The sequence below is a fragment of the Barbus barbus genome, assembly GCF_936440315.1.
Source record: "Barbus barbus genome assembly, chromosome: 45".
Taxonomy (NCBI): Eukaryota; Metazoa; Chordata; class Actinopteri; order Cypriniformes; family Cyprinidae; genus Barbus; species Barbus barbus.
This window is the reverse complement of record NC_136723.1, coordinates 7752521-7764371: the sequence shown is the minus strand read 5'-3', so window position 1 is coordinate 7764371 and position 11851 is coordinate 7752521. Positions and strand designations below refer to the sequence as shown.

At 37.9% G+C, this 11851-nt stretch overlaps 1 protein-coding gene across 1 annotated transcript; it reads right to left on the bottom strand.

Annotated features, from left to right (window-relative positions):
• Positions 1-1963: 1963 nt before the first annotated feature.
• On the bottom strand, positions 1964-10985 carry LOC306864095 (eosinophil peroxidase-like; the record flags this gene model as incomplete). The annotated part of the gene is made up of 14 exons (XM_079407808.1): positions 1964-2853; positions 3542-3595; positions 4125-4321; positions 4587-4824; positions 4962-5132; positions 5234-5492; positions 5591-5751; positions 5916-6273; positions 6367-6573; positions 6675-6804; positions 6883-7015; positions 7099-7274; positions 9331-9424; positions 10931-10985. The coding sequence occupies 14 exons, from the start codon at positions 10983-10985 to the stop codon at positions 2414-2416; spliced, it is 2673 nt and encodes an 890-aa protein (XP_079263934.1). The 3' UTR covers positions 1964-2413.
• Between the last annotated feature and the right edge of the window lie 866 nt (positions 10986-11851).

Genomic DNA, 11851 nt, shown 5'->3' with positions numbered 1-11851 from the left:
AAAACAAACCCTGTGTGCAGACAATGGGGAACAACTGAGGGTATAAAAAGTGACAGGTGAGTGGAGTCCAGGGAATTGAGTCCAGAAGGAAGGGAGATGGCGACCTGGTGGCGAGAGGGAGAAACACAGGGCCCAGACCCCTGACACTAACAATCAGTCCACTGAAGGCGAGTTTAAGAACCCAAATGCAGCTTTATTCCAAAAGTAATCCAAAATACAAACATAATCCAAATAGACACTTGACTTGGCATGAACAGACTTGAACAGACCTATGTTATCGAATAATTGTGTAGGAAAGAACTATTTTCCTGCTCATCTGAACTTCATGCAAACGTTGCATGGCAGAATAAATCAATCACAGAGAGCGCTGACTCACTTCTGACAGTGTGTTCAAACAGGGCATTTTCCCCCCAAATTATCATAAGAAAGCAATGATGCTTTTGGGAATGGCAGCCCAGAACAATGCTTATCAGAGGACAGAAAAATATATATGTTATTTCACAATAAACAAATTGTAGAATAAACAAATTGAAATTGTAGCCTACATACTTTGTGAGCAATTACATTTATTTAAATTGAACGTTAAGAGTTCATATTGATCATGCTCTATTCTGGAATGTTAATATAAATCATGCACTGTCAGAATAAAAAGGTTGCATTTTAACAGCCTGTCACTGCAGTCCCTTTTGAAAATGAACCATGGTTTTACTAAAGTGCATAGTTCACCTATATAGTATTTGTAGATTTCCATGGTTACCAGTACAGTAAACATATTTTATATGGCCATAGCCAGGATTTGAAAATTAGGGAGGACTTAAGGTGGGGTTAAGAATTGTGTAATAAAAACCCCTCCAAATACAACTCATTATATACACTAAACACTTCAAAAGAGATAGACATGTAGATATTGGTGAAATGTTTTCTCTGTTTTGGAGGAATGACCATTATTAAATTATATCATAATGCATCATTACTATAGGTTAGGGGTATGTAATGCAGCTCTGAAATGAATTGTATTGTGATACTCATTTTTTTTTACTGTACTTAGAACAAATAAACGATTTATTAGTACCAAGAGTTGCTGAACAATAAATCAAAGGAGCGTTGCTTTATGAACACGGAGAGTGATAGCAACTAACATTTCCAAGTGTGAAATCATACATTATTCATGGCATGAGCTTAAATTCAAGCAGATTAGAAATTATGAATCTGTAATAAATAAATACAAATGACAAAGGGCAAAGGTAAATTTTGGTCAAGTTGTTTATTTTCATTGAGCTATAGGTCACCATTGTGTTGTTTCTAAGCTGAAAATTGTGCTTCATTTCAGATCCGTTTTCCACTCAACAGATATGTCAGTTCATTACACAGCAAGCGTTCTCCATTCTAATGTGTTTATAACTGTATAATTTGAATTGTAACTTCCACTATTTCCCAGTCTCTACTGTAGTGTCGGCGGTAGGTGCGAATACATGGAGCATTGTAATCGGTTTAAAAGTCCAATCCGAATGAAAATGCTCCATATAAACACCTCAATCGGAATAAAAATGCCTAAACCTAATGAAATTGTAATCGGTTTGAGAGGGCTGGGATAAACCTTTCTATAAACCGAACTAAATTAAAATTCTTCCATGTAAACACACTAAACCAATGACTTTGCAGCATTCTGGAATTTGGGGACACTGTTGTCTGCTTGATGGGATAGTCTATGTTTCAAGGTAACTGCTTAACTATATCTCATTGCTGAAGGTGCTGCCATTTTGAGTGTTCCTGCATGACACGGCGATGGTCAGATACTTCAAGTCTGCTTGCAAGTGCACCTTGAAAATTTTACCTCTGGAAAACTAAACTACGCTCATGCCTCATAAACACTCAAGCAGCACTAAGGGACACTAAATAATCATGGCTTAGAGATACCCACTAAGTGTTTTCACACACCATTTAGAAAAGAACGAGGCAGATAGTCAATGATATACAATTTATTTAGTTGTTTAAGTATTTAACTTTGCTAAAAGCATACACAAAAATAACGGTCACAAAATGGACTACAAAATATTTTGGCTGCAATCTGACAACAAAACCAAAACAACAAATGTCAACACACACAAGTAAGTGAATGAGCAATTACATCAGTGTTGCTAAGATGAATAATTTAGGTTTATACAATATTTCTGTGAAAGTGTAAATTCAAATTTTAAGTAACTGAGCCTCTAATTTTGCATAGCTAATGTTGCCATAGTCAGTCTTAATAAAACAATTCAAAAAGGACAACTACTTAAGATCACAGTAAGAAAGAACAATTTTTTTAAAGACAGAAAAGTAACAGATTTATAAATAACATTTTATAGGCTTACTTTTGGCAACTGAAAATAAAAACAATGGCTTTATGAAAGAAAAAAAGATTTCTTTTTCCTTAAACAGGGAAAAGAATATGGCCAGAGAAATAGCTGGATCTGCCAATACCATTAGCACCCTTAGAAACTTCTATCAACACAGAGTCTCCTGTCTGCAGGTTCAGAACTACGCTCCCTTCCGCGAATGATCGTGCATTTGATATGTTGATTGTTTCAGCAGTTAGCTGTACGGTATCATTTTTCTTTAAGGTCACAGTGCCCAAAGTCTTAGTTCCTATGCATGAGAACTGGAATTCATATACACCAGGTATCTGGCAGAAGAACTGCCCTGATGTTTGGTTATAATGGTTCTGTCCATTGTAAAGGACCTGATTAAACACAACAACCTTAGCAGTGACAGGAAGGATGGTGCCAACAGAAGCAAAGAAGGCAGACTGTTGCCCTGTGGTATTAATGGGAGGTCCTGGAGGTCCAGGTGGGCCAGCTACACCTTGTGGGCCTGGAAAAATAAAATATTTGAGAAAATTTTAAACAATCATAAGGTAATCTAATTAACATTAGGGCTTATTTGTTCCATCAAATTAGTTTTTCCATGTTTTTACAGTGTTGCATGTTATAACCAATCACACACGATTCCGTTGAGTTTATGAATGCAATGGCCAATCAGAGGTGTTCAGATTAGTCATCGCTGGAACAGCAGTGTTTTGTTGTTCAGCGCACGCTGACTGAATTCTGACTTGCGAATTCTCTCATCATAAACAACAAAGTGCAGATGTACGTGCGATGTAAGTACATTTATTCATCATTCAGTGTAGAGAGCTTCACTGATTATAACGGGAGTGTTTTTAAAGTGCATATACTCGCGTGAGACAGTGTTTTGTTGATAATTTAAATGTTCTTTGCTCGTTTTCTGTAGCTGCTTTTTAAATAAATGAGGAAATGTAAGCATTATAATTAGTAGCTAACAATGTTTCTATTAAATTGTTATCATGTTAAACACAAATTCAGTCATATTAAAAACATTAGGCTTCTTTTAGTGTTACACTGGAGTTGGTTCACTTTCCGGCAATGGAAACTAGGTAAATAAACAATTTAATAAATTTGCACTATAATATTGTGAATCGGCAATCTCACAGGCTGATGATAGGACAATATGACAATTAAGTATATCGCCCAGCACTACTTACCAGGTTTCCCCGGAGGTCCTCTGGGTCCAGAAGGTCCTTGGAAGAAGTCTGTATCTGAGGGGTAGTGAATAGATGTTATATGCTTGTACTATAAGACAAACTGTTTGCAATCACTGTTTTAATGTGAAAGAGGCACCAAACCCAAGCAAACCCTCTTGAAGCAAGCAAAAGGGAGAAAACAGGACGAAAGGTTTTGTGCAGTCAATCCGGTGTATAGCAAAGAAGAAGCTTCTCAAGTTATGTCCAGTTTAGAGGTTTTGCTGGGAATTGTCATTTTAAGTTAAATATAAGCTTAAAATTACTTGCTCTATTTGCTTGCATTTAGGAAAAAAAAAAATTCCAGTGTTTGAAATGCCACCATTACCTGAAGATCAAACACTAACACAGGTGAACCAAACCATGGAGACCACATCTGACAATGTCAGATATGTGCATAAGCTACCAAAATTAGGTAATCTATAAGCATATATAATGGTAGTAAGAAGCTTAGGCAGAAATTTGCAATCAGAGGAATAAGATTTATTCACAGTATGACCCTGTAGCATATATGCATTGTAAGAGCTCTTTTGCTCTGGTGCCTTACCAGTTTCAATCCAAGGGGTGAGGTCAAAGGCTGGGATATCCTCACAGTTAACAAAATCGGCAGGACTGGTGAAGTGGAAAGGATCATAGGGAACTCTGCGGATTCCGGTGTTGTCACAGATGATGCGGGCTAGAGACACAGAGGCCAGTGATGCTTTTTGTTTGGTGGTGAGCACTCCATGGTTCTCCCACCATAACCTGAACACACCGTGAAACTTGGCATTAACACCTCTCAAACACATACTAGTCTCAGACTAAATCAGAGGTGTCTTGTCCTGCTCCTGGACCAGTGTCCTGCAGAGTTTAGTTCCAGCCTGCCCCTGAACATCTTCCTGGAAGTTTCCTGAAGACATGATTAGTTGGTTCAGGTGTGTTTAATTAGGGCTGGAGCTTAACTCTGCAGGATAGTGGCCCACCAGGTAAAGGACTGGACACCCTGGATAAAATACGCAGAGATCTTTACCTGTCCCCCTGACGGATGTGCTGGAACTGTGTAGAGATGAGGCAGGCAAAGAGAGGACCGACACGAGCACCAGGAGCAAAAGGCTCAGCAATGCCTCCCAACCAAATGTCAATGTTTTCAGGGGTGCCATAAAGTTCAATCAACCTGCGAGCCAATTCAGTGTTGTTCATCACCACAGCCAATTCTTGCTCATTCCGAGGGGCGGACAGTCCACAGAACCGACGCCATGAATTATAGCCTTATGAGGAGCAACAAAATTCTATCCAGTAAGTATTCTCTCAAAAACACATAAAGTGATAATTTAGCATGTAGTTGGCTTAATGTCATTGGGTTTAAAAGGTTTCAAGACTTGGTGTGAATGTGCTGCATATTTACCTGGTATACCATGGTCACGGCTTCTTTGCATGTTGAGGGAGGCCAAGTCTAATGCAATGTGGGCTGTAAAGGCAAACAGCCTTTCTCTAAGAGCATTCACCATCATATGGTCCTGTGTGTTCAGTTTTGCTGGCCGACCAATCAGTCCACGGAGCAGAGGATCGATGCCCCCTAAGCAAGAAGTAATACAGAAGTAAAATATGATTGAAAAATAACAGTTTTGGCAGATTTATTACTCAGTAGTTATGTTGCAACAAGCCTCACAAACTTACCCTCAAAGATCACTCTCCAAGGAGAAAGGAAGGCCTCATAAAGGGGCACGCTTGGAAATTGAGGATGGTTCTGGTAATTTTCATCAAGACGAAATATGATGGGTTGGATGGCCAGGTGGGCAAACCGGAAAGCCGCAGTGGCAAAGACATTCGCAATGGTGGGGTCCACATTCTCATCATAACCTGGATATGGTCCAAGGTGTCTATTGTAAGCATCAGGGCCCACAATATGTGGCAAGTATTCCTTAATCACCAAGATCTAAAAGAGACAGGAGAGGTTGATCATGCATATATATGTTGTATTTTACATGAAGCTACTTGTGCTTGTGCTGATGCACATTTCATTGAGTGTTTTACCTGGTTGTAGGCACCCACAATTTTTCTTGCCTCTTGATAGAGGGTTTCGCTACTCCAGGTAGGATTGAGCACACGGAGGGCACGAGCCAATCTATTGTGCTCCCTCAAGAAAAGTGCGTGTAATGAGGTAAGGGCAATGTTCTCAACAACACGGACATCTCCTACACACATTAAGAGTTCATTAACATTTGCCACATGGAGCTGTGCAAATAATAGCCCTGTGCCATACATTATAGATGCTTGATTTTTTAGTGATGACTAGGAATGTGCCTGATAATTTTATTATGAAGGCATAAGATTTTCTTAGAATGAAAGAGTTACTGACCTGCAATGAAGCAAGGCACCTCTGTAAGGGTGGTGTCATTAAGGGTTTTCTGACGGGTGGCACATATGTTGCTTTCTACTTTGGTGAAGGGCAGGTGCTCTCGTCCATTGTCAAAGAACTGATCATTGACACGCAAAAGACCTCCATCATTGGTCAGGTCTCGAAGTTCCTTTGCTAGTCCATCCTCCGCCCCATAAACCTGTCCAGCATCTAGGAAAGCTGTTAGAGCATTGATCTGTTCCCGAACTTTGGGGTTCCCACCAAACATATGGGCAGTGTTCCCAGAACCACAGGCAGGTGATGAGCGGAAAAAAGGGAGACAGGTGTCAGGATGCAGGCGTTGATCTCCTGGAGGGGCCTGTGTTCAGACATTAAATGTAGCATCAAAAACTATTATTATACAAAAACAAGAATGGGATAATCCTCGAGAGAGGGACAATCCTTGACTGACCGGAATTGGGAAGCAGGGTTCAGAGCGCTCACAACTCTCATCGCAGTTGAGGCCATTGCTGAAGGATCTGATACTTGGTGAGGTAGGTGTTAAAGTCAGATCATGGTCAACCCATTGCCCAAAGATGGTGAGCATGAAGGTAAACTCACGATCACTCTCTATGTCAGCATCTGCCGTGCTTAGAATACGATTTGAAACCAGTCTGACCTGAAATCAAAGAGGAAGACAGAATTCAGACATTGTTAATTGATTGGTGGCCTCATTGATTGTCAAGTGAACTTCATTAAACATAATCATCTCCATCATACCAGGGGCAGCGTTGCACCATTATGCAATCTGTTGGGATCCCACCCTTTGGGCTGGGAGATGCCATCTTCATATTGAGCAGGCAACCAGCGAGTAAAAGCAGTGTTGGATGCACCAAGGAGTGGGTTCCTCCTGGGAATTATAAAGTTAGTTAGGCAAACACTGAGTCTTTGAAAAAGACTAATCTATAATAAGGAGGGAAAGACTAACCGGTTGTTGCAGACATTGGTGATAGTTCGATATTTGTTTATGAGGGGTGTGGTCCTACAAGATGGGGGCTGGATTTGTGCTGCACAGCCTGTCAGACGTTCAATGGTGTTAAGCTCTTCTGGAGTCAGCAGGTCTAGGAGAAAACACATATTCACAGTCTTGAGCATGGAACATCAGACAGTGATAGATCTGATCTGAGCTTTGTCATCATCATACCTGTAGCATTGATGGACCTTTTGTGTACATGATGAGCTTTCTCACTAATCAGCCTGAGTGTCTGCACCATGTAGTCTGCAGCTCTCACAGCCTCTCGTGTCTTTCTAGCGGGCTGTTTCAGTAGACGTAGCTTGTCTGAAGGCTTGATGACATCTCTGCGCACTCTTGCTAAACTCCTGGGGAGATTTATAAAAATAAATAGATCAATGACTGGGATGATTGCCATGGGCTGACTGGGACAAAATTTCAGGCTGGGAAATCTTACATTCATCCAGGCCATCCCATACACCCACAAAAAATTCTGAAACACGGACAACCCTTTTTTTTTTGTATGGCCATCACATAAAAAAGGTTTCAATGCTTGGGCCGTGCAAAATAATTAAGAGTTGGATTACCATTTGTATTTAGTTTTACAACAAATTCCATGGTTCAGCTATGGTTAGTGTAGCAAATCCATGGTTCATTTGTGGTTACCATGGTCTAAAAATAGTAACCATTGTCTTTGGATTTATAGTAAAACCATCTTTAATTTTCGTAATGGTTGTCTGCCCTAGGTTCCTCTAAACCTATAATAAAATGATGTGATTATTTGTCTGCTAAATTACTACTGTAACTTTACAATAGATAATAATGATGTCCTTCAGTTAATGAGTAATGGGCTGCTACTGCTTAACTAATTAAACAAAGACAAAACTACAATAGTCTATTTACAGATTAAATGGACCTGCACTTGAAATCCTGAACAGTAGTTTTGCTCCACCTGGGCTCTTCCACTCCAGTCTCGAGCATTGATTACTCTGATCGAAACCGTTTGACGGAGGTGCAGTACATCCGACGAACGACAAGTGACATATGGGAAGTCATTCATTTCAAAAGGAGAGTAGTGCAGGAGCTGCGTGGAGTTCCGGTCATATACGTATGTGGAAAGTTTGGATCCGATTTGAGCTTTGGATGCATTCAAAATTTGAACTTCTGCGATTAGACCGCCCGACCGGATGTTTTGTATTCTATTAAAAACTATGAGCATAAGGTTAGAATTACCCATATTTAGTTTACTTTAACATTATTCTTTAAACACTATTTCTGTAAAATGTTTCTTTAAAATAATTATGGCAGAAATAATTGTTTTATAATTATTCATTCATTATTTACGTTGATTAGCCCCATAAAACCTACTTTTATTTTGGGGGTCATTTGATTTGTGACGATGAATTCATACATTAATTATATTCATTAAAATTATTCATTTTACCATGGTGAATATGCCGAGGTAACGGTTGCCGCATGACTAGTTTGAAAGTTCTGTGCAACTGCAACTAGGGGAAGAAATGTGACAGTTGTGTGCAGTGGAAAGGCGGCTTTAGCATTGCCAGTCACGACTAACCGATTCATGATTTATTAGAGATTTATTATCGAATGGCGAATTCGGAAATAATCACTAAAGTAGGCTTACATTCCTCAGGCAATTATTTAGGCTAATAATAATAGTAATAAGAACAATAATTTAAAAAAGCGGGCAGCGGGCCAAATCGGCAGCCAGGCCACGGGAAATTCTCCCAGTTCTCCAGATGGCAGTCCACGCCTGATGACTACCCAGAAATATTGAGCAACATTCTTAAAAACTGTAAAACCTTAGAGCAAACCAGACAGTGATGACATGATCAGAAAAGTGACAAAACTGACCAAGAGGCAGAATTCCACAAGCGGCCTAAATCAACTCCATAAAATAAGAGATCCTGTCAAATGTGGTCAAAACATTCCACACCTCTAGGTAAAGATCCTGGTCACTTGGTGTGAATCTGTATGGCAACCCTAGGCTCAGATCCTTTGGGTTGGGCTATACTTGATTCAGTATGATGTAGTGGATATTAAATTTCCCATAGCATTAACACCAAGACACAGGGTTAAGTTCCCTCAAAGGGAATTGTCATATGACTGCCATGGCCAAAAAGATTGATTTCAGACATCGGCACATGCTAAAGGTATTCCAATACCATTATCACCTTGACACAGCATTGAGGTTACCTGCATAACTCTAGATGTTTTAACCATACTTTTGGATATTAGCATCCATCGCAGAGCTGATAGATATGGCCTGTTTAGTTGATCGCTGCATGAATGATTCACTTACATCACTCCCTATAAATACACTTCTTTATTCCCTTTAAGCTAAATTTGCCTTATTTACCTAAACTTATCTTTTTAAGTTTCCCTTAAAAAAATGTTACTCACTCATCACGAGAAAACTTGTAAGCAGCATCCACAATTTTCTTTGCTTCCTCAATTGAATCTAGAATGAAAGGTCTCCCAGCACTCTCTTCTTCTGCTAAAAAGGAAAGGGTATTACAACATGAGATAATAATAATTAATCTTAGTGAAACCTGTAATGAATGGGTAGATGTGTAGATGAATAATAAATTAAATTAAAACTAAGACCTGAGCCCCGTTTCATAAAAGATGCTAAGAAAAGCAGGGATTAAAGTTCAAAACCTGACTTGAAACAACATATCAATCGAGGATAAAGCTGTTCCATAAACGACCATTTAAGTTTACGCAAGCTCACTAATTTGATCCAGGTTCAATGAGTCAAAATTATTTTTATGTGCACGATTATTCTTAAGCAGTCCTTAATTCCGATCATGGATAAAACCAATCCACCATGGCAAACCAAACAGCAAATATATTTGTGCCGTTTATGCATTTGAGACGTTGTGTTTTCCTCAGTGCATGACTGACATGTCACAGGTATATTCTTCATCTGTAAGTGTTAGAAAGTCATGCAAATATATCCATTTTGCTGTCAGGAGTGGGTGAGACTTATGCAAGCTATAAGCACTGCTATGCGCATGTGCACGCTAAACAGATGGAGCGCAATAATTCTGAATTAAATATACATTTTGCTAAAATATTTGTTTTTGAAAATTAAATGTGCCTCGTGTAGAATTTTAAACCTACATATGTGTATTTTTTATTATAGTAACTGTAAAGGGACTATTATAATGGGTAAATCAAGCTAATATACAGTCCTAATTATTTAGTCCTAATACTAGTTAAAATGTAGTATTTTATTATTTATTTTCCATTTGAATTCAGTGATTTTAACTTTTCATTTAGTGATTTGAATACTTAAATAAGCAACTTTAGATTGTAATATATTTTAATGTTATACTAATAACCATAAAACGAACAGCTGTCGTTGAACCAGAGAGAAAGGCTGCATGGCTAGAAACAGCTGATCAATTGAATGCGCAAGTAGCAACCATGTTAAAACATTTTCATGTATCTTAAAACAATGTCATTAAATATTGGGTATAATACATGAAATACAGCCTATATTTTTATTTATTTGATTTAATATTTAATATGCATTTTCTGCACATGTTTATTTTTGGACTGATAGTGGTTAATAAAGTCAAATAATGGTATGTGACCGAGTCAGTGGTAATATCATTACGTTCGTATTGGTCAGTTTTAGAGGAATTTAGGCTTAGCCTGACAGTTAGCCTACCCCGGAATAAGTGACTGACCTTGAGCTATGGTAAATTTGCTTCACGGAATCAAATAATTTGACAATGAGTCAGACTAACTGAAATAAACCTGGCTTATTTGGTAAACTTGTTTTATGAAACAGGCCTCTGGTATTACTAATAACCAATAATATAACAACAATAAAAATACACAATAATACAACAAGCAGCAATGCACTGACATATGTAGTCATAAAATTTAATCAAGCAAGACAGATGCCACACCAGGTGTACAGTTTGAAATTATATTGCTAATCAATAGCTGGTTAATTTTTGATTGGATGATTAATTTGTAAACTTACCACCCAATGAAAAGGCACAACAGCATCCCACCACGAAAAGATAAGTTTGAAAATTCATCTCTGAAACACATACCAAGACATTTAGAGAGTGACCGTATAAAAGACTGATAATTGCATATGAGATTGTTCATGATAATTGTCTCGTTCATTTTTCTACACTTAAGTGAAAAAAATATTATAACTTAAAAAATAATAATAAAAACGATGAACACAAAAAAAGGCTGCAGTATAAAATAGCATTTTTAATTTTTAACAACATTTATTTGTTTTAATATTGAATCTATTTTGTATTTCAATGGCCTAGCCAGGGAGGACCAGACTGAATTTATTCTGAAAGAATATTAAAAAATTAACAATAAAAACTAAAAAAAAAAAAAAGTGAGGAATGTCTGTTAAATTGAGCAATTAATTTCTCTGAATTACTTCTTTGCATTTCATTTGTAATCAGCATCACAGAGTTTACCGATAACTACATATACTTTTTTTTAAGTGTTATTAAACTTAGATAATTTTTTTCGTTTTTTAAAGAGAAATGTTCTTCTTACCTGAGTAACAGGCCTCTGGCTCTCTGGTTCTGAACTCAAGGCTCAGAGTGTATTGATCTGTGAATGAGAGATGGTTCCTTTTAAACCATCTCTCATTCGCACTCGTTAATCGTATTGGGCGGAGCAACAGGTTTGCTTCCTTCTTCTTACTTAAATTTTTTCCTAAGCAAAGGTAATTAAAACATGATCAAAACTTTGCTGAAAAACCTGTTCTACTATATGCCTTCTGCTGTCCGATTGATAGGCTATATCCTTTTTATAAGCAAATAAGTTTTAGTATGATTATAAAACTGTCGAGCTTCAGGTTGTGGTCTTTTTTTCTGCTAAATCCTTACTGAATCCAAGGAAACATAAGAATAACTTTCATATTGTAATATTT